General features: G+C 42.5%; 3 protein-coding genes across 6 annotated transcripts in view; 2 read left to right on the forward strand and 1 right to left on the reverse strand.

The window, feature by feature from the left end:
• On the forward strand, positions 1-27,326 carry GPR19 (G protein-coupled receptor 19). 4 transcript variants are annotated; one of them, XM_080572979.1, is made up of 2 exons: positions 1-1,892; positions 9,595-27,326. In XM_080572979.1, exon 2 carries the CDS (start codon positions 9,611-9,613, stop codon positions 10,859-10,861), a length of 1,251 nt encoding a protein of 416 aa, XP_080429105.1. In that variant the 5' UTR covers positions 1-1,892; positions 9,595-9,610; the 3' UTR covers positions 10,862-27,326. The 4 variants fall into 4 exon arrangements, with proteins under 4 accessions (XP_080429105.1, XP_080429104.1, XP_080429103.1 ...); XM_080572978.1 differs by lacking the exon at positions 1-1,892 and adding an exon at positions 1,899-7,137; XM_080572977.1 differs by lacking the exon at positions 1-1,892 and adding an exon at positions 7,148-8,390.
• LOC308185205 (uncharacterized protein) overlaps positions 1-27,851 on the forward strand; it is a 38,159-nt gene that overhangs the window by 3,237 nt on the left and 7,071 nt on the right. The gene's annotated exons all lie outside the window — the stretch shown is intronic.
• The window catches only part of CREBL2 (cAMP responsive element binding protein like 2), a 12,579-nt gene continuing 10,158 nt past the window's right edge, over positions 25,431-27,851 (reverse strand). Inside the window, exons 3-4 of the mRNA XM_080573050.1 lie at positions 27,257-27,404; positions 25,431-26,557 (exon numbers count right to left, since the gene is read on the reverse strand). Of these exons, the coding sequence (XP_080429176.1) occupies positions 26,556-26,557; positions 27,257-27,404 (150 nt within the window). The 3' untranslated portion in view covers positions 25,431-26,555. The remainder of the gene's footprint in view (positions 26,558-27,256; positions 27,405-27,851) is intronic.

Here is a 27,851-nt window from a genome sequence, read left to right on the forward strand (position 1 = left end):
TGCAAACACCCCCCATGCTGTCTTTCTCAGAGGTTCATTTTATGCGTGTTTATCTGCGTGCCTTTAAAATCGTTGGGTTTCTGCAAGGAGGGCTTGTTCTCCAGGACCAAATGCTCTGCAGGGCTTGGCTGTTAGGATGATTCTGCTGAAAGCCAAGGGGCAAGTAGAATTACTGCAGAATGAAGAGCTGCATTTCTACAGAAATCTGTGTTCTCTTCACCTACACTCAGTATTTTTATTTTTAAATTATGGCACTTTTTCATTTATCCAGCTGGCTTCCAGCATGACAAACAGTATGTTTGTTCCACAGAGTTATGGAGAAGTAAAGCTGCCTTCTGCTTTCAAAAGGCCATTTGTGTGTATGAGGCAGGATTCACAGCCAATTCTTTCTGGCAGGGATTATGCTCAGTGTTTCTTGAAGATTGGCTGCTAAAGCCACTGTTAATCACTTAAACAAGTGGCTTGATTTGCAGAAAAAAATGTATGCCAACCAAGAGGCCTCCTTAAAAGCTATTCTTCACTTGGGTGTCTAAATATGGATTTTTGGAAGCTTGATTTGTGAGTTTATTTTAAACATCCTGGTCTCAGATGAGTCAGTAAGGGGAGAAATGTCTATACCTTCGATACATTTGGGGAGCTCTGCTCCTCAGCTCAAAGTAAGAGCTCACAGACTCTTACAGCCCCGCAGTTCTCCTGTGAAGTCTCTGTTTGCAAAGCTGTGCAGTGCAGTTTCCCCATCTGGCTCATGCTACGTAACCTCCACATGCATTTTTCATTTGCATCCCCAGCACGTATCCTCCCTCAGGTGTTTAAGTACTTAGAGTGACCCCTGATTGGAGACCTTTCAACAAGACTATGCAGAATAACCCCTAGCAGCCTCAAGTAGGGCCTACTGCCCCTCCCCACCACAAACACAGCACTCTCAGCACCAAAACTTGATGCAGCACTTGTGTGTTTGGGATTTCTCCATTCCAGCACCTTCCATCACTCCCTAGACTTTCTCTCTAACAGGCTGCCAATATTGTGCATCTGGCACCCTGCCCAAGAAGAGATCTCCAGCTCAGGGATTATCAGCAGGCCAGCTTCTCGCTTCAGTGGCTTCTACTAGCATGCTTTTTTCCTACCTGAACACAGCTCAGCTGGGACACCCCTTCCAGCAACCACCATCAGGCATATCCAGTCTAACTGTGGGCTCTGTGTAGCCTTCAGCTCCCTCTTGCTTCTCCAGCAAAGTCAGTATGGGCAGACCCTGAAATGCTGTCACTAATGGCCATGTCCTCTGACAGAGACCCATGGGAGCATTCTCCTACTGCTCATTCAGGTCTTCTGCTTCTCCTGTCCCTATCAGACAAGTCCTCCTGGAAGCATCTCCAGATCTCTGGCAACTTTATCTCTGGCATTACTATTAGCCACTGGTGCCACCCCACTCCCTGGCACTGTGTCTGGCACAGGTGGCCATTTGTCATGAGCACTAGGTCTGTGCTCCTGAAAAAGGTACGGAGCCATATGACAGGCAGCCTCTCATCCTGGCATCAATGTTTTTACCAGTGCAAAAATACTGTTACCATATGAACTGCCTGAGCACTGAGAAAGCAGCTTTCACAAGCTTTAATATCAAGAATTCATCTCCACATGAACTTTTCATATAGAAAAACAAACAAACTAACAAGCAAACAAAAACAAACCTTCAGCTTCTCCTAGGAAAACTGGCAGCAAGAGGTTGAGCTAAGCTGCTGTTGTTCTCACCAAAGCTGCTGGCACATTTTCCCTGTGGGGGAGAGGACACTTGGCAGGGAGAGGGTGAGAATTTTCAGGAGATGGGCAGAGAAATCAGCCAAGCGTGAGATCCACCACAGCTCATCTGTCAACACCCACCGTGACAAAACAGCCCGGTAAGCGCCGCGTTCCTCACATCAAGCAGAAGTGCATGCTGCATTGTGGGCAGGGCCCAGCATTGCCAAAAATGAATGTAAGCGTGTGGGAGAGAGCACATATATTTTTTTTACCAATGAATCAGGAAAGAGTCCAACCTAGCAGTGTCCGAGGACAGACGCAGTCCCCACTAAGGCAGGCAAGCAGCCTACAGAAGTATATTTCAAGCTTTTCACACTCTCCTTGCCCTACTCCAGTAGGTGGAACCTATTTTGACAGTAAGGTTGGACACAAGGTCAGTTCCTCTTCTCCTTGATCCCACTTTTCATGCCCCCACAGTCACACTGTGCAAAGATCTTGGTTCTGCCATTATTTTTAGATCAGTGCTAATCTGAAGTGATGGCCTTGCTGAAGAGTTTTACAGCCATTTCCCGACTCTGCAGATGCTGATGCGGTGAGGGTGTGCATCCAGGTAGCAGTGAGCACAAATCTGTCTCATATTTTTCTGCTTTCTGTCCCTGAACCAGAGCATGATTTGGGGTATAAATGGAACCTGCGGTCACTGTAAAGGCTCCTTGCCTCTGCCAACACAGAGCAAATGTACTCTTAGGGCTTAGGTGCATGAATAAATTATTGTGGCCTAGCAACTTGCCTCAAGTTAACAGAGCTACAGCCATTGCCTGAGTGTCAATCTTAACCCTCTGTAAATACATGACAAAAATTCATCAACTTAACTGTAGCAAGAAGGCTTTTCTCCCAGAACCTTTAACATCACAATAAGCACGTCTTGCCATCACAAGTGATGGTGCTGTCCCTTAAGAAGAGTCAGCCAATGTGCAGTATCTTGTGGCTTACAGGTGTCTTTCAACCCTGAATGATCATTGAATCATGCCCCATGGATTTGCTTTGGGCCAAGACTCAGGCCTTGCGCTGAAGCTCTGCAGGCAGAAGATTTAATCCAGATGTGAAGTGACAGAACTAGAAGCAATATATGGGCCCTGTTCTTGGCCTGATGAGTTACAGCCTGGCTCACCAAGTGCTAAGCCTGGTTAGTCTCTTACTTCCCTCAAGCACACAGCAGAAAAACCTTGTTGAGATTCATGCTCATGCAGTCACTGAATACAACACATATTCTTTACATGTGCTAGAACTTAAGAACATCTTCCTTTATTTGATTCTGTCCATATGTCCCGCTCCCATGACCTCACCCTGCAGTGCAGGCTAGTCTCCTGGATGCTGATATAAGATGCAATAATGTACGTCAACCTATGTTGTCAGTTCTGTCCAGAAGCTTTTACCATACATCACGCTGTGGCCATACTGGCACTGGAAGCTTTGTACCTGAATCAGCCTATGCACACCTCCAGTCACGCTGTCTTTAGCTAACTATGCTGCATAACAGGAATCCCCACCAGCAAGGTAGAGCTAGGGTTGCAGGCAGCAATGTATGAAATATGGGTATGAATCTCATGAGATTTATTCTATTCAAAATGTCTTATTCTCCTGACAGAGGAGGGGCAGGTGTTCTCTACTGGAATGCAGACAGTGAGGAAGAAAACACAACCTCAAGAAACGTCCAGGTTTTGCTCAACCTCAAGAGATGTCTGGGTTTGTCTCAGAAGTGCAGGTGGGAATAGGAAAGGCTTTGTAACAGGAGCAGGGCAAAGAGCTGAGCACTTTTATGAGTACTAGACCAGAGACAAGAGCTGGCAGGGAATCTGCGTGCTTTCAAAAGCACGTGTAGCCACATTCCTACCCTGGAAGTGCAAGTATTAAATGGCCTCAATATGTATGCAGTGATCCCTGTATAGCAAGAAACAGTTACAGGTTAAAAGGCTCTGTGCTCTTCTATAAAAGTATTATTGCCCTGAGAGCCTGTGCACATAAGGTAGTTGATCTGAATTAAGGCAAAGATGAATGTCACCTTCTAGCATCTTGCACCCAGACAAAAGCACCCCATCCTGATTCAATTTGCTCTCGCTTCTCATGTTGATTAAACTCCTTTAGATGAAGCATTCCTCTTCCAGTCTAGCAGCTATTCCCAAGAGATTCTTCAAAGAGGGAAGTCTAGGGAGTAAAAGACCAACATAATGCTTTTGAAATAATTCGCTGGGCCACAGCGTGACCAGCATTTTGCAGTGAGGAGAGGATGCAGAGAAGTAAAATACGTTGGATAAAAAAGCCACTCTGTTAGTGCTAGGGTAAGTGATGTTGAATGGTCTTTCTCTAGCTACCTTTTTGATCCTAAAACACAGTAGTTGGCAAAAAGTATTTGTTCTTTTGATTAAACACTAAAAAAGCCATTTATTGCATTCCTTTGTGAATCTAATTAATTTTTACTGCTCCAAATTGCAATGCAAACTATACTTCTAGACAAGACAGTAAACATGTAAACACATAGTAACTACGCCATGTAGGCTTTGTACAACAGCAGAGTAGATACGGCAGTGGTTTTATGTCATTCTTGAAGCTCTTGTAGCTTTATGTCATACTTCTCTGAGTAACAGATCTGTTTTGGAGAGTTAGCAAGTATATGTTTCCTTTACTATAAACCCAAAGAGATATTTGTAAAGATCGTGTATTTGGGCCTTCAAATCACAAAGTCAGGCCCATAAAATGGGAACTGTGGCACCAGGAAATTATTGTTTGATGATTATGAATCATTTCATATATACTGTTTTTTTTCCATGTAAATGCATAAAATTCTGGGTTTTAAACAGAAATACAGGGAGTCTTCACATCAGTTTTAAGAGTTTTCTCACTCTATAATATTCAAAAGAATAAGTGAGAATTTTGGCACTGCTGCATCAGTGCAGACTCACAATTACTAGAAAGTATCATTTCATTCAGATCAGTATTATTTTGGTTTAAATGGAGAATCAAACAAAAACATTTTTAAAAATAAAAATGCAATTGGGCCTTACATATTTACTACACGTAATTTTTACTTTTTATCTGTCCAAAAACTGCTTATTGACCTGAAAGGCCAGGGGAGACTAAAGAGCTCGTCACCATTTTTTACAGATCTGATATTTGCAAGCTGGACAGCTCATTGACACTTAAATCATATTTCACTTAGCAATGCAACAAGTAGGGGCATGAAAACTGGAGAATCACCATCTAACAAGATAAAGAACCTCTATTTGTATGCTAGACCAACACAGAGCGATGCATACTCTGGACTTTTCACATTCACATTGCCATTAGGTGCATTATCCATAACGCAGAAGTTTAAATCTCCGCTACAGAAAACAGACTTTCCCACAGAAATAGAAATAAAAATAAAAAATGTGTAGGGTCATAGACAGAAAGGTTCTTAGTGTCAAATCAGGACATGATTCTGGTCTCAGTACCACCTAGGATAAACAGGATTAAACCCACAGACAGAATAAATAACCTTTAGTATAAAAGTAAGTCAGCTTCTGGTCCATTAGAAGGAAAAAATAATAATGCAGGAATCTCAGATCATACTGGCTAATCAGACAACCTTTGCTTTGAGAGAGAGAGAGAGAAAGAAAGAAAAAAAGAAAAGGTTCCAGCACAAGCATACAGTCTCTGGTGAGCGGTGGCACACAGCAAGGCTTCTCCCATTCTGGTTTTACTCTCCCTGTTAGCAAAGCTCAGACACAAGATAGGTGGATACATTTCTTGACATTCTCCTTTCTCTGCAGTCACCTACCAGGTAGCTCTCCACACACGCCTCTGAGGATGTTACGTACGTTCCCTGCTAGGGCGGCTGAATTGCATGTTTGCATATAACTTGCATTCCCCAATAAGCAAATGTTGGGCTGACTTTTATGCAAAATGCAACAGAAAAAAAAAAGTACTAATTGAGTGCTACAATTCTATAACTATATAGAGACTTCCACTACTCTTCAATATTGGTCAAGAAATTTCATCTGGTTATTATTCTACTGAGTGTAATTTGTGCAGCAAGAAGCTGGCTATTTTTAGCCAGCAGATACTTTTGCATGGCAAGGGAAATCAAGGAAGAAAATTAGCCCATAATGTTTTTTTTCTATCTGGTTAATAGGCTCCACATGTATTATTCTATTACATATAATTCTAACATGTAATTTAGCAGGTTGTGCTGTCAGTGCATCCTGCCACTCTGCCAAAGAAAGCAGCCCGAATCCCCCACAGGCAGATGACAAAGGCAGGATATATCCAGGGGAGCAGATCCACCTGATGGAAAGGGCAGAAAGGGAAGCAGGGACTGCTTCAGAAACCAGGACTCTTCTGCCAGGCAAAGCTACTAAGGAAATAATAAGGGAAGGCAGCTAAGGATGAGGGGGAAAGAAAGACCAGGTGTGGCAGCGCGAGAAGGGGCAGGGCATCATGTGGATGCTTAAATGCACACCTTCTCTTCCAGGTGGCTGACAACCCGACCACCACAGCACCCACTTCTGGGTCTCATTCCTGATGTCCGCAAGTGCTATTTTGAGAGGAGGGACTTGTGCAAGGTTCCATGTTTAATACTGAAACAAAACCGGCTGTTACTAGCCTCAGAGTGCTTCAGCTAAGCGTTCAGCTGAGCATGAACTGTTTTCAGTTCCCAGATATTGCCTGCACATGAAAGCCGCTAAATGAGGCAAACTGCTTTGGTAGCAGTGTTGGTGACTCACACATTGACCCATTTTCTGGTTCAAAGTCAGCAGCTGGGCACGGTGCGAGGTCGCTGCTGCAGGGGCAAAGATTTGGAAGAGAGACACCACGGGGTCCTGTCATAGACTGGCTGCCTCTGTGCAGAGTGGCTACATCTATGCAGATGTGCTGTGCTACTCTCAAATGCATCGTGCATTTTCAAGCATGCTGAATTTGTGCCTGCAGCATGGAGCTGATTGTACATCTAGTCTGTTCAAGTGAAGCACACAATGTTATATTAAGCTCAGCTAATGAACACAGGGTCTAAAAAGCTGGGGGAAAACATCTTCTCTAACCACATTAAACAGTTAGTACATCTTTTCCTCTTCCACATCTGACTGTATATTTGTATTGTGTTCTTGAAGATGATACAGAACAATGCAAGGAGCAAGATCCCAAATTCATCCAGTGCCTTTGTACCTCCAGGCTCCATTCTGAGTAGGCAGACAAGGAAAAAGCAGTTGGTGCAAAGCTAGATATAGGCAGAGCAAAAAACATCAGCAAAACACACACACAAAAAAAAAACACTACACACACTGCCCAGCAGCTGCATTACGGCACTTCCTCAGAAATCAAGAGGTCACTCTAGCATCCGTTCAAGTGAAAAACATTGTCTAGAAGGTAGGTGGATTACTGATCTTCTTAGCATTCATGATGATTTTGTAGTTAGCGATCAGAATCCATGTTGTGCTGCTTTGGAGGGGTAAGCACTGGGGGCTCCCAAGTTCAACTAATATAAATCTAATAGTGAGCAGTTTGGCAACTCAGAGAAGAATAATACCTTTAAACATAGATCTAATCTCTCTCTCTATTTTTTTTTTTTTTGCCCTCATGCTCACAGACTTGTTGAATTTCACTAACCTGCCTCATAGCCATGAAGGCTATGAAAAAAATAAATTGCCAGGCAAGGCTATTTCTGTAAAGGTTATAAAAATGAAGACTGCAAGGATCTGGCATTGAAGGGAAAAGGAGAAAGGAGGTTATCACAAACTGAACCACCTACATTTAAAGAGGAAGGGGGTAAAAAGAAGGGATATTCAAGTCATTTGGTATTCTTCTCACCATTGCAAGCCAGCAGGTCATTTCAACAAGGGACACCTAAATTCAGAAACCTTGTTCTCAGGGTGACAGAGGGAAATGCTGATATCAAGGGCACAGGTAACTAGCAAGGCAATGACATGCAGGGACAGTATACACAGTTCAGAATAGACTCTTTAAGGTATACAGTGTCCAGCTGTTGATGAAAATAGTATGGTGTGCATAGCACAGCTGAAATGCTATCTTAGCTCCTGATCCTGGTGCTGGCAGTGGGCCCCATTTACACAGCAAGGACACCAGCTGTGGGCCTTTGGGCTGTCCCTCACTCAGCCCTTGTCTTATTTAACACCCCAGTACCCCGATAGCACCCACTCAAGGCACAGCACAGTCATCCTCAGACTATTTCACTCAGCTCTCTCCATCCGCCCCCAAGCATAAGCAGCCGCAAGCAAAGCTCTCCACACACCTTCCCTTTCCTGTCACTCAAGCTGTGTCCCCCAAGGCAGATCCACATGATGCACCTCCTGACCTCCACCATGCCCACCCCTCCATCCTCAGTGACCCTTCTGGAGAGTAAGGGAAGGAAGGGATCCTTCCTTCTTCTCCCATAGCAGGCCTGTGGAAATAGAAATATTTCTCTCTGGATCTATTCCAGAAAGCAGCATTTTCCTCACCATGGAAGAGATGAGGAAGATTCACCATGAGGGGGCCCTAACCAGCTTGGTACAAGTCTTTTCACTGTGCTGATCTTTCCTTTGCCTTTAAATCCAGATCTCTCATCTTCCAAAATTGTGTCCAGAACCAGGAAGATTCAGCTTCTCCTATTCAAGAAAACAGTAAGAACAAAACTCCATTCAGACTGAGTGGGCTCAAAAGCATCTCAGCTAGTGAAGAACAAATTACCTTTGGGTAGAGTATGAACAGCACACAAGATGGGAAATACTTAGTATACTTAATACTTAGTGCTACAAAGATGGTGAAGGGTCTAGAGGTCAAGACATGTGAGGAGCAGCTGCAGCCCCTTGGTGTGTTCAGCCCAGAGCAGAGCAGGCTGAGGGGAGGCCTCATGGCGGCCTGCAGCTCCCTCACAAGGGGAGCGGAGGGGCAGGCGCTGAGCTCTGCTCTCTGGGGACAGCGACAGGACCCGAGGGAACGGCATGGAGCTGGGATAGGGGAGGGTCAGGCTGGGTGTTAGGAAAAGGTTCTGCACCCAGAGGGTGGTCAGGCACTGGGACGGGCTTCCCAGGGCCGCGGTCACAGCACCAAGCCTGCTGGAGCTCAAGAAGCGTTTGGACAACACTGTCAGACATAGGGTCTGTTTTTTGGGTGGTCCTTTGGAGACCCAGGAGTTGGACTCAGCGATCCTAGTGGGTCCCTTCCAACACAGGACATTCTATGATTCCAGTATTTTTTATCATACTTTGCCACTTTTACAGTCATAGTCATGTAGTGACAGTGTATGTACTTCAATCTAAATACAGGGATGTTAACCCCAATGCTGCTAAAAAAAATCGATGAGAGCAGGATTTGGCTGTTAGCATCATGATCAATGAAGATGTAATTATTGTGAAAATATTACTCTCCTTTCTACCTCTCAGTATAAGAAACACCTCCTTTGTCCGACTACTTTAAAGATATATGTAAAGTCAAGTGAACAATGTCTGGTTTTGTTTTTGATTTTTGGTTGTTTGCTTACTTGTTTGTTTTTATAACTTCCACAACCAGGTAGTACAGCTCATTTCTGGAATCAATAGAGCATATTGCATTCACTGAGGTTGTGAATTTCACCAGCTTTGGTGAAACTGCACCTCAGTCTGTATCTGCAAGATGGACTTTATCTTTCAGAGGACAGAAATGCTCATCCTACTGTAGCTGGACCATTAATAAAAGTCTGTATGACACATAATGGCATCTGCTGTACCAGAAAATCTTATATTTCTGACCATTTCTCTGAAATCAGTGTATATTACCTAAAATTATCTTTCATTGATTTCACACACATTTATTAAATAAAACTTGTTGTCTTTTCTGTTTATGTAGAGCCTGAGCAAAGGACATGACTATGATGTTTGACCACAGTATGGATAACAACACTCCCTTTGTTTTCCCTACTTTCTTGCTCCTGCTGCAGAACAACAGCTACCCCGAGACCTTCATTCCTCCTGCTAGCCACGAGATGACAGAGTCACCCAAGGAACCCAGGTCAAGCAGGAACCATACCGTCTTGCAGTATGAACTGAGGCCAGGGGAAATCATAGCAGCCAGTATGGTTTTTGGAGTATTGTGGTTGCTTTCCATCTTTGGAAATTCCCTTGTTTGCTTAGTGATCCATAGGAGCAGGAGGACACAATCAACCACCAACTATTTTGTTGTCTCCATGGCTTGTGCAGACCTTCTCATCAGTGTTGGAAATGCACCATTTGTGCTACTTCAGTTTACTTCAGGCAGGTGGATGCTGGGGAATGTGATGTGCAAGCTCGTGAGGTATTTACAATATCTCACCCCTGGAGTCCAGATATACGTGCTCCTCTCCATATGTGTGGATCGATTCTACACTATTGTCTACCCCCTGAGCTTCAAAGTGTCAAGAGAGAAAGCCAAGAAAATGATTCTAGCATCTTGGATCTTTGATGCTGCATTTGCATCACCAGCTTTCTTTTTCTATGGCTCCAATGGGGATGACCATTGCAACTTCTTTCTCCCAAATTCTTGGGAAGGAGCCATCTACAGTATCATCCATCTCTTGGTGGTGTTTTTGATCCCATCCATCCTCATTATCCTATTCTATCAAAAGGTTATCAAGTACATTTGGAGAATAGGCACTGATGGCAGGACTGTCAGGAGGACAATGAATATTGTCCCAAGGACAAAAGTGAAAACCATCAAGATGTTTTTAATGTTAAATTTAGTGTTTCTCCTGTCATGGCTCCCTTTTTATGTGGTACAGCTGTGGCACCCACAGGAAACAGACTACAGAAAGTGTTCCTTGGTTTTCATGGCTATCACATTGATCTCTTTCAGTTCTTCAGCTTCTAAGCCAACCCTGTACTCAGTGTATAATGCGAACTTCAGAAGAGGGATGAAAGAAACTTTTTGCATGTCCTCCATGAAATGCTACAGAAGTAATGCATATACCATCACTACCAGTTCAAGGATTGCAAAAAAAAATTATGTTGGGATCTCAGAAATCCCAGCACCAGCCAAAACTGTAACCAAAGACTCAATCTATGATTCATTTGACAGAGAAGCAAAAGAAAAAAAGCTTGCCTGGCCTATTCATTCAAATCCTCCAAATACATTTGTCTAATGGGCTTAATTGCTTTGAAAGGTGATTATGTACGACAAGAACAAAGAGCTTTATCTCCTTTTTGAACCAATGTAAATTTACATATTTTTAACATGACTTTTAGGGAGGAAAAAAAAAAGATATTTTATTAAATGCATTGATTTTTGATGTATCCAGTCTACTTAATTTCAGCTACATTCTGCTTTTGGAAGTACTTTCCCTGAATCATGAGCATATTTGCTTTTTTACAAAAAAAAAAAACAAACTCTTACATATATAATCACTGTTTATTAGCCACCATGTATAAATGTATAAATCCACACAAAGCCATCTATATTTTCTTTTGTTATATCCTTATGAATACCGTTGCACTGGGGTTTTCCTTGTTCAGACCTTGTGAAAAGGATTTCTGTATGCGGACAATGCTGGCATAATGTTAAAACTATTGAAAACAGTCATAACATTCCCACTGCCTTTGTAGGGCCAGCGCTGGGTGCTTTTGCATGTTCAGTGTTGTGCTTCCAGAGAGGTCCTGTGGTATGAACTGCCTGAGAAAAGTTCTGCCCTTTTTGTCTTGCCCTCACTGACTACTCTCTAGCTGCATCTACACCCAGCCTGATGTGTCTACCCAAAAGCCACGGTTGGGCACCACCTGGGAGAAGACCTGCTGGTTACCAGGGGCCAAGGTTATACCAGGCACCTAGGGAGTTGTCAAATCCATTGTTTCTCAGGTCCTGATCCCCTTCTTTGTGGCACAGCTGTGGCACCCATAGCAAATAGTGGTTTCCCAAACAAGAGCAGGAAAAGGAGCTCTGCAGTCCCTCTCCTGCTTGGAGGTCCCAAAGCCCAAAGGCAGCAGCCACAGCAGTATAGGAGGTATTGCCTGTTCCATTCTCACCACCAAAAATCACCAGGTGAAAGCCAAGTGCTGTGGGAAACTCCAAAGCTACACCCCCATCACTCAGCAACTGATTTTAATCTGGCACCAAAATATAAAAAACAAAATCCTGAAGCCAGCCTGGGAAGTGCTTGGCTGATAGCACAGCTTGCCCAGCCTAAGCTGAATAAATTGGTAGACATGTATACCTTGTGGACATGCATAACTTTGCTCCATTAACTTGAAGTGTTTACTCTGGAGGTGAATTTGGTTTGCTCCATCTGGGATACAGATCTACTCCTCTCTTTAGGATTAGGTAACAACACTCTTAGTTACCTGCCAAGATCTACAGGACTAGATCATTAAATCCACAGGAGAGGGATGAGAGATGTTTTTTTAAAAAACAGCCTGAAACAGGCAACCTTTACATCATGCCATTATCCAACTCATTAATAAGAACTGGACAGAGTCTGTGTGTGGAATATTTATTTATTTTCCTAATTCCTGTAGTACTGCCCAGAAGTATAGTAGCACGCCCTCAGAAAACACAGATAACTAGTTATCCCCAAAATGAGGTCAGCACAAGCAGCCATCTGGTGAATTCCCATCTCTTTGCTAGATCAGGGCACTCACTTTCCCTCACCCAGGGAAGCTTCCCTTTTGTCTTATAACATCGACAGGAGAGCCCTCTTGGCTTCAAACCAGAGGTCCTCTCAGCCCAGTATCCCATTGCTGAGCATAGGCACCATGGGTGCTTGAGGACAGAGGACGGAAAGCAAGGAAGCTACAGAAGTCTCCCGAGACTTCCACCCAGCATCCAGCAGTCTCTGCCAAGAGTTAGCACCCATCACAGGGTAGCTGCCCAGAAGTGATGCTGTTCAGTAAATTCTGAGCTGGTCCAGAATGGACCTAGCCAGAGTCCCAAAGATGGGAGGAGGAGACCCATCCTATGGTTTCTCAGGCCCAATCTGAGCTGCTTTCAGGAGAGTTTTGCCTGAGAATCAAGGATTTGACCTCTTTTCAGTTAAGGATCTCAAGCACTCTTTTTTCTATTTTCTACTTTTCCTAAGGACTAGCTCTGACAATGTCAGCAGACGGGATCTCTGCCCACTTTCTGTGTCAGTCTTGTTTTGTAAACTTGTCATGCTTTATCTTATTTCTTTTCCATACTGAGGAGTTTCATCCTACATCCCATCCCACAGACCAGGCTCTTGAAGCATCCTAATGGAACAGCTAGGGCATGGCCAAGCATCCCGAAGTCCAGACTACCAAAAGGCATTTCAAACTCAAGTCATCCTAAAAACATTGTGAACACTTTGATCTTAGGCTGGCAGCAGCCAGCTCTGGAGGCACTGTACAGCATGCAGATGTCAGATATCCCTCCACATACTTGTATTTCAAAATCTCATGCCCCCTGATATACATTTGAAAGATACATCCTCAGTCGCAAACTCTTCAGAGAAGAATTACCTTTTTCTTCTGTCTTCAGAGCAATTATGGCACAGCTGGGTCTTGCTCATGTCTGAGGCCAGAAAGTCCTGTAGTATCAAAAGTTAGTACAACAAGAGCAGCAAGTACTACAGGGTATATAACCACACTTGAGTATCTCCCTTTCCCATCAGCAGGGAGCAGAAGCACACGTGGTTGAGCCCAAAGTGACTGAAGAGTCTGAAGAGACTCTGATGCTTTCAAAGTGGGTGGGGAAACTCCTTTGTTGAGTAATATTCCTGCATTTATGTTAGAAAACTTCCTTCTTCCTCTACCCCGCTAACTGTGGTTATAAGAACCCTTACTGTCTGTAGGAACACTTCCTGTATATATTTCACAAATTCAGAAATCCCCATTAAATAAGGATGAGATACTTCTCATCAAAGTCATTAACAAAAATCCCCATGAACTGGGAGGGGAGAGAGCCTTTAAAATGAGACAAGACCATTATTCTCTGTGTGGTTCATATTCCAGGCAAGCTGCTTGTCCCTGAAACATCAGCACATGCTTGTCTCTGTCACTTAATTACCGCTGGCATGGTAAAATCAGATCTAGGGTCTCCAGGATGCCTAAGCAGGCCACGTCAATCTTACAATGCTAATTTCAATGTTGGGTTTTGAGAGTTCAGCCGAGTGGTTGCTCTGTTGGGTACCAGTTTCATTAAAGACATCGGGCCAAACAGAATCAGCATGACTCTGCTATTGAGGTCCCAGATGAGCACGGGGCTGCGGTCACCCACCTCCTGCTGGATCTGAGTTCAGAGGGACCCAGGACATGTCTTTGGGGTGAATGGGGGAGGAGGGAGGCAGCCCCATTATTTGGGTGTCATGGCCATAATAGCCACTCTGTCCTGTTGAGGTGTGTCCAGAGAGGCTGTAGGTGGTGAGTCCTTGTACAGCTGGACCAAAAGGCATTCCAGTGGACATTGCCTCTGCACAGGCAGCTTCCAGCCCGTAAACATGGAGCAGGCCTCAGACCATCACTACCATACACAGGGGCTGCTGCCTTCAGATTTGCTCCATTGCTCAAAAGAAAGGAAGGAAGAGAGGCAGTCCACCTTTAAGTTGCAAAGGCCTTGCTTCAGACCGACTGCCTGCCACACATCATTTTGAACATGAAAAGAGAAGAATGCTTTTCACACCAGTGGGTTGAAACCACAGACTTTTGTGTGACTTTCCCTCTTCTGAACTTAAATGCACTTCCCCACCTCCTAGAAGCTGTAAAACTACACAAGCTGGCAAGGAAAAGTCCAGTAGTGCCATTACACAACAGTTACAGATACAATACCAGCATTTTGAAACAGTGGGCAGTTCTGCCCTGAGATCACAGTCCTAACCAGCACTGCCACAGTGACCAAGTGTGCAGATTTGCTTCCTTAAACTACGTTTCCGTATCAGGAGAAGCCCAGACCCAGCTGTATCAGTGGAAGCAAGACTCTGCCTGTGTAACTTCTTTTAGCCAAAGCTACACTGGCAAAAATACATTCAGTTTAGCATAAGCTGCATCTAAGCTTGGAGGAATTTGCCAGCAGAGCTGTCTCTTTATGCAGTTATACTGATAAACTCTTTTCAGTGAAGATAAACCTTTCTGATTTCAACTTCCATATGACACAGCCTTAGGTAGGGTTAAAAAAGCTATGCAGAGCAATCAAGCAAAAAAATATCGCTTAAGTTGGCAGCTATATGACAGATTCTTGAGTCCAAAAAAAAAAAAAAAAGTTCACAGCAATGAACAAGCTGATGGAGCAGTGATGTTCCTGTAAATCAGGTGCCCATGCCCACGTGTAATTCTTCCTTTCTCACCAGTCCTGCAGACCCCTCTGGCCCTCATCCCCTCAGCTCTGTTCAGGAACACCATTCCCAGCACAAGGCTGCTTTCATGCCCCAGGGCAGTTCCAGCCTTCCTTGGGCAGGTGACCCCCTGCTGCCGGTAGCTTGGTGCCACTGCTTTAGGAGCTAAAGACGGCACCATGCTACAGCAGGCCTGAAGATGGAAAATACTTGGCAACTTGATGGGTGAAATGGCAGTTACTCCATGCTTGCAGCTGATAACAGAAACTTGCAGTGAAACAGGTGAAGATTGGCAAGTGTTGACCTTGTATCAGTGCAAGGAGAGATCTTTTCCACTCCTTTTATTTAATATTTATTACGTTTATTTTTGAAATACCTTTCTAAGACAGGTGATGGACAGGTTTGATAGCACCAACCGCTGTGTACCACTTGGTCTGCCAATGCTCCAGGGGTGCCAGAGACTCAGGAGGGAGATCGTGCATTATTCAAGCAAGAAGTGGAAAATGCTGTGGGATTCGCTAGATCAATCTCTCTCTCTCTCTCTCTCTCTCTCTCTAGCAATATAGACAAATCTCTCTACCCTCTCTCACAATTATTTAATTTCAACAGATCATTTTGGCAATACGTCTAACACAATAAAATTATAGATGAGTAAGGCAGCATTAGGATTAAACCAAACAATGGTACACAGACAAAGGCAGCTATAAGAAATGCAGTTAATGGTGCAACAGCCAGCAACTGCCCCTGGAGCTTCATACAGCTCTGGAGCCACAGAAAGGCTGGTTAGGTTCACGGGTTTGGTCACTGTGCTCACCACTGTGCCCATGGGGGAACCTGTACACGCCTGACGGCATGTGTGTAGTCAGAAGGAAAGGAGCAGGCTGATATAGGCTGAAGCCAGCAGAATTTATTGCACCAGATTTGGCACTGAGCAAAAAAAGCCTCCCTGTTTCACAAACATACCAAACCCATCTTCAAAGAAGCAGTTCTGGGAGAGAGGACTTATGGATCTCCAGCCCATCCACCCCTTATTCTTAAGCGTTTTCTGTGCAGGAACATGACCCAGTACCAACCACTAAGCATTTTTTTTCCATTAAGTAGACACTCATCAAGTCGAAATTCCACCATTACTGTTTACTTTTGGTATTAAATGGCTTGCACTTACAAATTACTATTACAAGCTGTCAAATTATGGCTCTCCATTACAAATTTCCAGCTGGGGGGTGGGAGTTGGTGAGAAGCAGAGGCACACACCACTTAAAACATTTTCAGCCAGACTCCCAGAGGTGATACCAAGGTGGCTGTCACCCATAATCAGAGTTAAAAGTTTCCATATGTCTGGTTAAAAATCCCCTGAGTTTTCTAGTCTCCTCACCTCAACCAGCTTCACACCACAGTTAATTGACATTGATTTAGGAGTTGGTTTTCCAAGGTGTTGAATGCATGCCATCAATTTCAGCTGAAATTCGGAGTGCTCAACCTTTCTGAACATCAGATCCTTCCTGCTTAAAAGAACAAAAAGTAGATTTAAAGTATATTAAATCCAGACCTATATTCTTAAAGGAAAGGTTATTAGCCCCTTAAGTGATTCAGTAAGTTAATATGTCTTTATTAGTTGGCTCTTTTCATCCTTGCAAATGTTGTGGAATAGGCCATTTTAAATTACATGAGCTTTATTTGAACTGGCTTCTAGTAAAACATAACACACCTACTGAAAGATTGTTACATAAATGTCACCTTCTGGTGAGCAGCCTGAACTGAAACATGGTCTTATTCTACACCACTCTTAACGCACATAAAGTCTTCTTTCAGTTTTCTCATGAAACCAGTCTCTGGATACAATTCAAAAATGGCCCAGACAGCACTAATTCCTTTGTGATCAGCATCTCAACCATTTTAGACCAGCTCTTCATTTGGCCCTATATTTGCAGGAGGAAATAAATAAATAAAAGATTACATCACCAAATAATTTAATTTCTCCTCTGGCCAGACACTACTTTTTTTTTTTTTTTATCTGAACATACAACTGTGAGTAAGAGAGAGAGAGAGATGCTTTTGTCTCCATGGTTTGGGGAAAAGATAGGTGATCAGGGACTTTTTTTTTTTTTTTTGAACATGTAGAATTAGACAGTATTAGGCAGCAGAGGCCACAGATGGATGGGTGTATATATCATTTCCACAGGCACTACAGCACTTCTCACAGGTTTCAGTTCAGCCCTGCAGATTCACTGTCTCCACTGTGACACATACTCTGCAAAGTCCCTCTCCGTGTTGATGCAAATACAGGAATCATAGCAATTAAGTGATACCCAGAGTTAGCAAGATTTCAGATTATGAACAAGTTACCTGTAAATGCGGCAGGAGTAGCAGCAAGTTTCTTATTATCTCAAAGCACTGCCGGGAGCGGACCTGCTGTGAGAATTTCTACAGACTATGAAACAGCTCTTGCCAAATTATTGGTTTGGTTCTTTTTTTAAGCCAGGGCATGTTTCTTTTAATGAAGTCTTAGGGCTTTAATTTATTTTCCTTAAGGATGTTGTGGGAGCAGCCTTTGGCCCTCTTACCAGGAGTTGCACTGCCTGCACCAGTCTATGGCAGAAAACGTTGACTTTCTAAAGTTAAAGCATGCATAATCTTAGCGCACCGACAGAGGCAGCCACCACCTCAATACAGGCCACAAAACAGACATGTCAAGAGACATTTCAAGACACTTCAAGGAAGGTTGATGTGACAAAGTTGGCTGTCCACAAATTGCTCTTGAACCTAAACCAGTGTCTCCATAAATCCCATCAGAGACTAGACTTTCACGATTCAAATATTCGATTTTAACGAATAATACAATCAGAGACAACTTTTTCAGTTCAAGTACTTTAGTATCTCAGAAGGGCTTGTTGAGAAAAATAATCTATTTATTTATGCCATAAATATATAAAACTCCTTGAAGGAAAGCGTTTCATCCACCAGCATACCATAGCTGTAAATTTTGAAATCCCAACGTAAGTGAGCTGTTGTTTTCAAATTTACAGAGCAATCTCCGGCCTCTTCAGTTACTCTGAGAAGTCTTCTCTTTCAGATGGACTCTGGTAAAATTTGATCCAAAATGCAGAAATGGGACCAAGAATCTCTGACTTTCGGGCACTTTGAAGCTCATTTGGGGACCTGTTTATCACTAACCTGGTTTGCTGGGGAAACAGGCTTTACGCAATTGTGTTTGCAGTCAGACTACACCAGCAGCTTATAAGTCCATTTGCCAATTCTAGCCCCTACTTGATAAAGCTAATTCAGTTTTGTGAACTAACACTTGGCAGCTTGGTAAAGAAGTGCTGTTCCACCTGCAGGGAAAAGCAAAAAAGAACTCGATCACCCTGTTTGTACTCTGCAAGCAGCGCACCAGCCAGCCCGTGTGTGCCCTTGCTGACCAGTTTGTTTCCTACCCACCAGCAGGGCTCAGGGAGTCCAGGGTGGGCAGCTGTAGCTACAGGGTGAAGGAGGAATAAGACAAAGATCACAAACCCAAAGGAAATCAGACTCACAGAACAACTTGCTTTAGAGTGAGAGTCAAATTCCCTTCCCGTGAGATTTTACCAGGCAAACATTTCTGTAACCTCAGTGTCTGAAATCAGTACAAGCATGACAGAATATACCGGTACTATTAAAGCTAAGATAAAAAGACAAAACAAACAAGTGTTATATATTCATGCTTCATCCAAACATTGGAGGAAAATAAAGAGATCCTAGTGATCTACGAGCTTTGTATCATTTAAGGATATGGTCACAAGCAAACAAGTTGGAAGAATTTAAGAAGTTTCTGCCTTTCAGATGAGAAACAAAAACTAACTCTAAATCCATCCAGTTCAATCCAAGCCAAAGGAAAATGAGTTTGTAAAAACAGTCCTGCGGTGGCTCTGGCAATATTATAGAAACACAGGTAACAATATTTTAACCTATGAAGAAGGTTGTTAAAAGACTTCTCTAGAAGCAAACTTTGAATGAAAAATTGGTGTCCAGGCTGACAGAGTTTGAAACCCTAGATTAAACATTTAATGAAAAGCAGCTCAAGTTCTGTTGGAGGGTGTACTGGGTCTGGCTGGGATGTTAACTTTCCCTGCAGCAGCCCATACAGTGCTGTGCTCTGCACTTGTAGCTAGAACAGCAGTGGTATCACACCAGTGTTGTCTGCTGCTGAGCAGTGCTGGCACAGCATCAGGACTCTCTCTAACCCTCCTAGGGGGTGTGCAAAAAAAAGTGAGAAAGAAACATCAGCAGGGCAGCTGACCTAAACCAACCAAAGGGATATTCCATACCATATGATGTCACACTCAGCAATAAAAGGTGGAAAAAGGAAGAAGAGGGGAGGGGTGGGCTCTCGTTGTGAAAATGTCTGTCCTCTTCCTGAACACCAGCTACGTGCGTTGAGGCCCTGCTTCAAGGACGTGGTCAAGCATCGCTCATTTGCGGGAAGTAGAGAGTAATTTCTTTCCTCTGCACTTCCACATAGCCTTTACTTGTTTCGTTTTTCCCTTTCCCCCTCCCTTTCCCCCCCCCCCTTTTTTTCCCCTTTAAATTGTTTAATTAATTATAATCTTTCCTTAATAATTATTTCTTTTTTCCTTTAATTACGTTATCCTTATCTCAACCCGTGAGTTGTTCTTTCCTTTACTTCTTCCCCTCCTCATCTGAGGAGGGGGAGTGAGAGAGCGGTTGTGGTGTTCAGCTGCCTAGCACGGTAATACCACCACAGAGGGCAGAAGGCGAGCTTGCAGGAGTCCAGCCTTGAAATGTCAGCTACCCTCTGGACAAATAATTACTATCAGGCAGAAGCCCTGCACTTGATTTTTTCCTGTAGCTTGACCTCTGCAGAAGAAACATTGCTGAGTTTTCTCTCCTCCTTTCTGTAATAAAGTTGTGACCACAGAAGTTCCCAATCCATCTTGGAAGGCTACCTGTCAGATCCCCTGACAGAAAAGAAATGAGTGCATTGATATTGATCCTCTGCTCCACCCTTACCACCGCCATGTAGAGCTCCAAATCAAGCATGATAGAAAGCCAGCACACATGAAAGAAAAGATGCTTAGAAGCATCCTTGACAACCCTTGCATTTCTCTCCCTACTTTCCAATTAACTTGAAATTGCTGTTTTATAAAATTCTCACTGACATCTGAAATGACTTACACACTAATAAAGAACACTCAAGGAGAATGAGGGTTCCTAGGAACCGAAAGAAAATCACTTTAATCCACATTAACAGGTGATATTTCAGGTTACAGCTGGTGATAGTATCTCTGATAGACCAAGGCAAACCTGTGTTCATAACAGGCACATTTTTTTAGTTTATATGATTTATGGCATGCAATGAGCATGAATCAGAAAAAAGTGCAGGGTGAATACAAGCAATCACAAGAGGCCATTCATCATTCTGCCTATGTTTTTCTTTATTAATACATCCACAGAACTGCAACTGTGCTCATTCCACAAGACAGAAGTCCGTGATACAGGGATTAAAACAGACAACATTTATCATCTTTCTCCAGCTGTCAGTCAGCCTTGCCTGCCAACATGCATAGACAGTATCAGCTTCATTAACAATACCCCTCCATTAGTGGTATTAGATTGAAACAATGACAACATTAAGTGGTTACTGCAAAAATACAAGGTTATCTAAGAACAGAAAGCCCAAGCAGTTTAACTGGTTGTTTCTCAAATATTCCCAGCAACCCACTTTGGTTGCATTGGCATACTAGCAATTAAAAGAGTAATTGTCTTTCAAAGTGTGAGGAAACCATATAAAGTCATGAGAAATGCAACCTGCTTACATGATAATGCTCTCTGTTCTCACAAAGATACTGCTGCAGAATAAGTGATCCCCTAGTGAAGGCTTGCACAAATACTTTTCACAAGAGTAATTATCTGATCAGAAATCTAGGCAATATCCCACCCCCCCTTTATTTTAGATCCTAGGCAGTAGTCTAGGTTTAGACGGAAAGCTAACCCCGTGATCCTATTTATTTTAATGAAACTTCTGGTGTATGTTCATGAGATAGATAAAGGTCTTTGGGACAGAATTTTCTCTCACAAATGAATTTCCCCTTAGCTTCACAGCGTGTTTCAGTTACACAGGGCCAAGCTGAACTTACCCTTTCATTTTCAAACTCCGTCACTGGTTAAAACGCTGGGCAACCTCAAATTTTAAACACATGCAAGTAACAGAACAATGTTACATCTCAGGATGTTCTAAATGAAAGACAGCTTCCAAGTTTGAGAGAGTCAGAACCATTTCAACACAAGCCCAACATCTACAATCAATGTCGTCAATTACTGCCTGCTGCCACTCTCTGCTAACACTGCTGCCTTCTTCCTGATCATACTGCTAAAGACAAGAGCATTTGAACAAGCCAAAAAACCGCTCTGGAGTGAGCAGCTATCAGCACTGCTTCAACTAGGCTATGCAGAGAAACATGAAGTGGGTCCCGAGCTACAAAGGCTGATATTATTAAGAGCTTGCAATGCAGAAAGGGTATTTACTCTGATTTTAGGGAGAGCTTAAAATGCAGGAGTATTCCATGTGAAGTCGCAGATGTGGTACAGCATGTTTGCAGAGGCAGAGAGAAACAGCAGAATAACTCATGTTTTTATGTAGTCCTCTGGAAAAGGAAGCCTTGATGGCTTTTGAAAATAGCTGCCAGGCCACTTGGGGAAGAAAGAAGATTCACAGAAGCCTCTTTCTGAAGGGAAGGAAGGAATGCATACGGAAAGTGGGAGATTTCAAAGTACTGCTCTAGGGTAGAGGAAAGAAAGAGCCCAGAAATTCAAAACAGAAAACACCGACCTAGCAACCCGGCAGGATCTGTTTGATAGGGAGTAGGAAAGAATTGTTCTTACATCAGCAGGCATTTGGAGCATGCCACATAAGGAGATGTGGAAGTCAGAAGACACTGCTGGTATGCTCTGCCACAGGAATATGCAGCATTGCTGTCACCAGCACTCTATAACTCGATCAAAATATATTTTCAGCGTTGCCATGAGAAAGACGGTATGGGTAAGTTAACTTTTATACAAAGCAGTTTCAATTCACAAACATCCTGTCTCATGAAAACACGCATTTTACAATCCACTTGTAGTCTTTTCTTCACAAAATAAAATCTTATTTCATCAACAGAATACTAATCAGCTGCAGCATAGTTAAGAACGTCAGCATTATCCACAATATATAGACAGCATAAACAAGAATTGCTCAAAGTAGCAGTTAGTAGAGTTGATTTAAGCCAGTTTTTGGTTACAGACAGACACACAGAAAAGCAGGACTAGTTATGGAAGCAAAACTTCCACCCCCAAGTTCTTTTTCTGGAAGATAAAAAACCTGAAGTCCAGTTGTTGTTGAGTTTGTTTTAATGAAGCATTGCTGAACATCATTAGCTGAACAGTGACAGCATTTTCTAGTTACAACTTAAAGCGAGTAAGGAAAAACACAAACAATCATATAAATAATATAGCAATTAAGCTAAGCAACAGCCTTGGCAGAAATTGCTTAATGGAATAGTTATAACTGACAGTACAGATTCCTATATATCTACATATACAAATCTATACATTCCATAAATACAGAATCAACTGTAGTCTAGTGGCACTCCATTCAGTATGAGATACTTACTGCAGATTTTACAGCAAACTGGAAGCTTCTGTTTTCTAATATAAACACACAAATTTGTACAATGAATTCAGCTATGCATGTAACTTACAGGGAAACTAATCACAGAATGGTTTGAGTTGGAAGGGGCCTTAAAGCTCATCCAGTTCCAACTCCCCTGCCATGGGCAGGAACACCTCCCACTAGAAAGGTTGCCCAAAGCCCCATCCAACCTGGCCTTGAAAACCTCCAGGGATAGGGCATCCACAACTTCTCTGAGCAGCCTGTGCCAATTCCTCGTCAACCAAGGCACTGTAAATGCTCAATGGCACTAACATCAGCGAAGTCACAAGCTGGTGTTTTATCTTCCTTACCTACAACAGGGGTTTCTACATGAACTGATCTTCTATCACTCATGCTGTAACACTGAAGCATAATGAGAAAAAAGGATCTTATTTCAGCTTTTCTTGCTCTCTCTGCATTTTTAGACTAGCCCAAAACATTTGATCCTTATATATTAGCAGTAATCTTACAACTAATAAAGGAGATCATCATTTCTTGGAAAGCAGAAAATTGAACTACAATGCCAAATTTTCTGTCTCTTCACAGGATGCCATGAAGAACTAGATTAATTATTGATGTACATTAATCTTCATCCTAAAATGCAAAATTAAAAAAAAAAATCATTTGCAGGAAGCCTCCCAAAGCTAGTCATGGTTCCAGCTGTCAAAAAAAGTTAAAAGCTTTTCAAGATGTATTAAACAAAAAAAATCCTCCCAAAACAACAACAAAAAACAGAAGCACATCCCACCTCTGGCACTTATTGGAATACAGATTCTTTCGAAAACACTCCTTATCAGGTTATAAAAGCAGATTGTGATTGATGGTTTCTAAAAAATTTTTTAATATAATTAGGCAAAATGTTCTCAGTTAAGTGACATGCTTATTAAATGTATCCACTTCATTTTTCAGGATTCTTTGTTCCAAACATATTTTTGGGATTATAAAAAAGGACAAAATTTACTACATCTTTTTCTTACCAAGTTTCTACTACCTGGTACCAGTCCTTGGGCTAAGATCTCCAAAAGCATTAGTGCAAGTGTACAGTGCTTACTCCATCAACATCTAGCTCTGTCTTACTACATCTTACTGTAACAGAGTCTTAGCATTGTTATAAACACCAAATACTAGACACAGTATTTTTGGACGACTGTGGATAGAGTCTCCAAGAGATACCCACCTTCAGCTGGACAAATGGTTCTAGCTGACCATTAGATTTCCATGGCAAGAGGGAAAGTGAGACATTTCCAAGCCTGTCTCCTTTTTTCAGCGTTTGAGAGAAAATCAGCTGCATAGACTCACTGCAGGAGAAATGGATGGAAGGCTGTACCCATCTTACACATAGAGGGTAAGACCAAGTCATCCTCTGTTATTTAAGTACAATATGAGACTCCTAGTCAGACGACCTGGCTGTATCACTTCTAGGAGACACTTCAGAATGGATGAAGACTGCAAGCATACAGTAGCAAATGAGCACCACAAATATTTGTTAGCTGTAAAGGGGAACTACTGAAGTTCAAACTGCAAAACAAAGGACTCCTGCAGATCCACCAAGGCAAGAACATTCATAATGTTGCAAAAGCTGCTACATGGCAGAAGGCATGGAACTTTACATACTGATTCTTGCTGGGAATCCTACAGATTGTTAAGAAATACGGCATCTAGGGCAGATTGGATGACTACAGTTAGAGCCGCTAACTTTGTGTCATGCATATTTTGGCTTGTGGGACAAACAAGAAAGCAGTTTAAGGTGATGTAGACTGTAGCATGCCTCCTGTCCCATCTGCACGATGCACAAAAAACCTGCTTGAACACAGACGCCACTAAGTGTGCCACAGAGCTTGCCCATTACAACCCTGCAATGCCAACTGCTGACTAAGTCCAGAAGCAGGAGCCACTAGGATGTGAAACATGAAAACTATTGCTCATCACATCTGAAAATTCCAGCTCCCCATTTCCTCCATAAAAGAAAACTACCCAAGAAGTTTCTTTTATAGTATCAGAGAAAGTGAAACAAAATGACTGGAGGGAAGAGAGAAAGCATGATATTTATTATGACATCAGTGCTGCATTTATCACAGAGTGAAACTGTTCCTGTCACGAATATTGTTAACTCCTCTGAAAGTTTTCTACATCCCTCACTCGGGCAGATACTCAGAAGTACATTTATGTGCAACACATAGCTTACATACAAAACCAGAGGTACTGTGTAAGTCTAATTTTAACCCAAAACCAACATACTAAACCTCTGGCATGTTCATGTTACAAAATCCAACTGCAAGGTTCACAGAATACAGCTCTGGACATCTGGCCTACTATGCTTTCCTCCAGAGAACAGAGAAAAGGGACAGGCAAGCATTCAACAGATCTATACTTACGGGTTGGCCTTGTTGCTGTCTTCCAGAACAAGCTGCAGTTCAGAGCTTAAAAAAGGGGGGGTTGAAAAAAATAACCACACCTCATCCTCCCCATCTCTGCTTCAGTGTTACTTAACCTTTCAAAACAGTTTTCTGTCTATGCAACACTTCTGGCAATTGCTAACTAAGTACATGTGTGGAAGATCTAAGGTATACTGAAAAGCATGCTTTAAGGATTTATATGAGAGCTCAGAATAGAATTCAGAAAACAACTGTGTGCTGTACACTGAAATATGGCACTACTATTTTCAGTCCTTTTGACTAATCCTAAATTAAGATAATTCTAAACAGACAATTACTTTAACAAAAAGAAGGCAACATCCAGTCTAGCAAGTCATTCATTATAATATTTATTCTATGAAACAAAGAAAACATAAGATTAAAAAACATTCCATGCATCTCATAAAATAAAGAGAAAGACATTGTCACAAACAGGACAAGCAAAGCAAAAGCCCCACTGAAAAAACTGAGAGCTCCACTCTTCACATTTCATCATACATACACAAAAAGCATGTACAGAAGAAAGTGCACTCTAAATAAAGTGGCAGGTTATCTGTCAGTGTCCTGAACCAGCCCACAAGACTTTTGCCATTGTCTCTCTTATGGTGAGACCAAACAGAGGCAACTTGTTTTCCTTGCTACCAGTTCTTTGCATTATCTTTGGCTGGGAAATCAGGATAGCACAGCCGAGTTCATATCACATTGCAGCCTAGGAAGATACCTGGACCCAAACTATAGGTAGACACAGGAAAATAGCAGCGCTTGACAGGTGGGAATAGGTGGCAGTTATTCCACTGCTAGAAGCAGGGTGTAGGGAGATGTTCTGACTATTTTAGTGAGTGTAAGAAGTATGGGCATATACATAGTACCTCTTCAAGAGCACCAATAACAAAATACATGCTGCATTATAAAAGGATGCTGAAAGCAACACTTTTACCTAGGTTGCAAGTAACATTATTATATATCTTCTTATTGAAAGCTTTTGATGAGGCCCCTTTTTCTTGACCTATAATATTCCATTTAGCTTTAGCAAAGCTGTTAAGGAATCCTCCTCTTGCTTTTATGTAACAGAATCTCTGTCCCCCACAATGGTTACCAACCACATAACTACTGACCACAAGGCCAGTCTAATTCTGGGCTCATGCCTCTAATACAAAGGCAGCCCTCATCTCTTACTGGGAATGTCCAAAAGCTGCATAGCTGTATTTGGGGAGGGAGGTGTAGAGAAAGGAAGAACAAGGCTCCGCTTACAGAAACACCTATTACCCCAGAAGCCCCACTCCGTGCAGGTTTATGAACACCACAAGCAAAGAGTTTCACGTGGGGAGGAGCAAAGAGAAGACAGCAGATTGGCATCCTTCCCCCTGGACCCAGGGATGCATCCACTTCTCTGATAACGGCATTCTTCTGCTAGCTATCAAGTTCTCTCTGCTGCAGTGTGGAAGGTTGTGCATTCTGCTCCTGTGAATGATGCACCATGGGGAAAGACTGTTATAGTGACAAATGTGGTTTTCACATCATTTCTTAAAAACAGAGCTAGGAATACGTAATTTAAAAATTATAGTAAATTGTAATTTAATCTGTAGAAATATTAAAAGAAGACAGGAGATAGAGAATTGCCTATATTGCCTTAACTGTTCCTTTGCATGCATGTAACAAAATGAAAAGATCACAAAACAAAGTCATCTTTCCATGCCTGGAAGAACCTTATTTCATCCCCTTGACAAACATGAATGAGGGAGAAAGAAGACTCCATTAGAAACCCCAGGTCCAGCATTTCTCACTTTTGAGTGTTCGCAGATAGAATAATATTTTCTTGATGGAATTTTAAAAATTAGATTGTTTTATGTGCTCCATTTCCCTCACATTCAGAAAACAGAAAATGCTGTAAAAGATTACAGTCTCAAGTCTTCGCAGGCCTTACTGAAACTAAAATTGAGCCTTCTTCTGAAATAACTGCCCAGATTCCTTACTAGTATAATTTCTGTGTCGTCCATGTAAACATTACACAGAGTCTTTGTACCACCCACTATGCCCTTTGCTTCAATCAACTACTTGTGCCCAAGAGCACACCCTTATGTTTCTTCCCACACCACAGCCATCCTCCTACACCACAAAAGATGTAACAAAATAGGAATTAATCATAGGCTGGATACCTACAGGGATTGCTGCTGTTTGCTTCTGTCTTCCCAGCCTTGGCAAGTTTGGTTGAGTTCTGCTGTGCTTTGCCCTGCTCCTCTCCAGTTAGTAGGGCTTTTATTTCAGAGGGGATTTTCCCTTGGTCCATTGCCATGCACCACTGCTTGTACTGAAATATGCAAACACATTAGGCATTAGCAAACTGCCAGGACCACATTAGCAGACAAAACAAAGCTGTAATCTTTACCTTCCGGTATATTCATTTAAGGCTTGAATTTACTGGACTGAAGCCTCTTACAAAACTGCAGAGCATTAATGAACTAAGCACGTGTCCATGGTTGCATACCTGGCCTCAGTAAATCCTGATTCAGTCAATAAACTGCTACTCAGTGGCAGAGCTAGACACAATACTGTAATTATTAAACAACATGGAACACTTTGTGCATTTTCTTGCTGTTAGCATGCCAGAATACCGTTCCAGTTCATGGCCTATTAAAAACAAATATTTCACATGACTCTGGGGCTGACTGACTATTAAGAGGTCCTTCCTGATTGTGCAAGGCAGAGTTACAGAATGTTTGCCTTATTCCTAGTTCCCTCATCTTAAATTCTTATT

This window comes from Anser brachyrhynchus (assembly GCF_964034855.1).
Source record: "Anser brachyrhynchus genome assembly, chromosome: 1".
NCBI lineage: Eukaryota > Metazoa > Chordata > Aves > Anseriformes > Anatidae > Anser > Anser brachyrhynchus.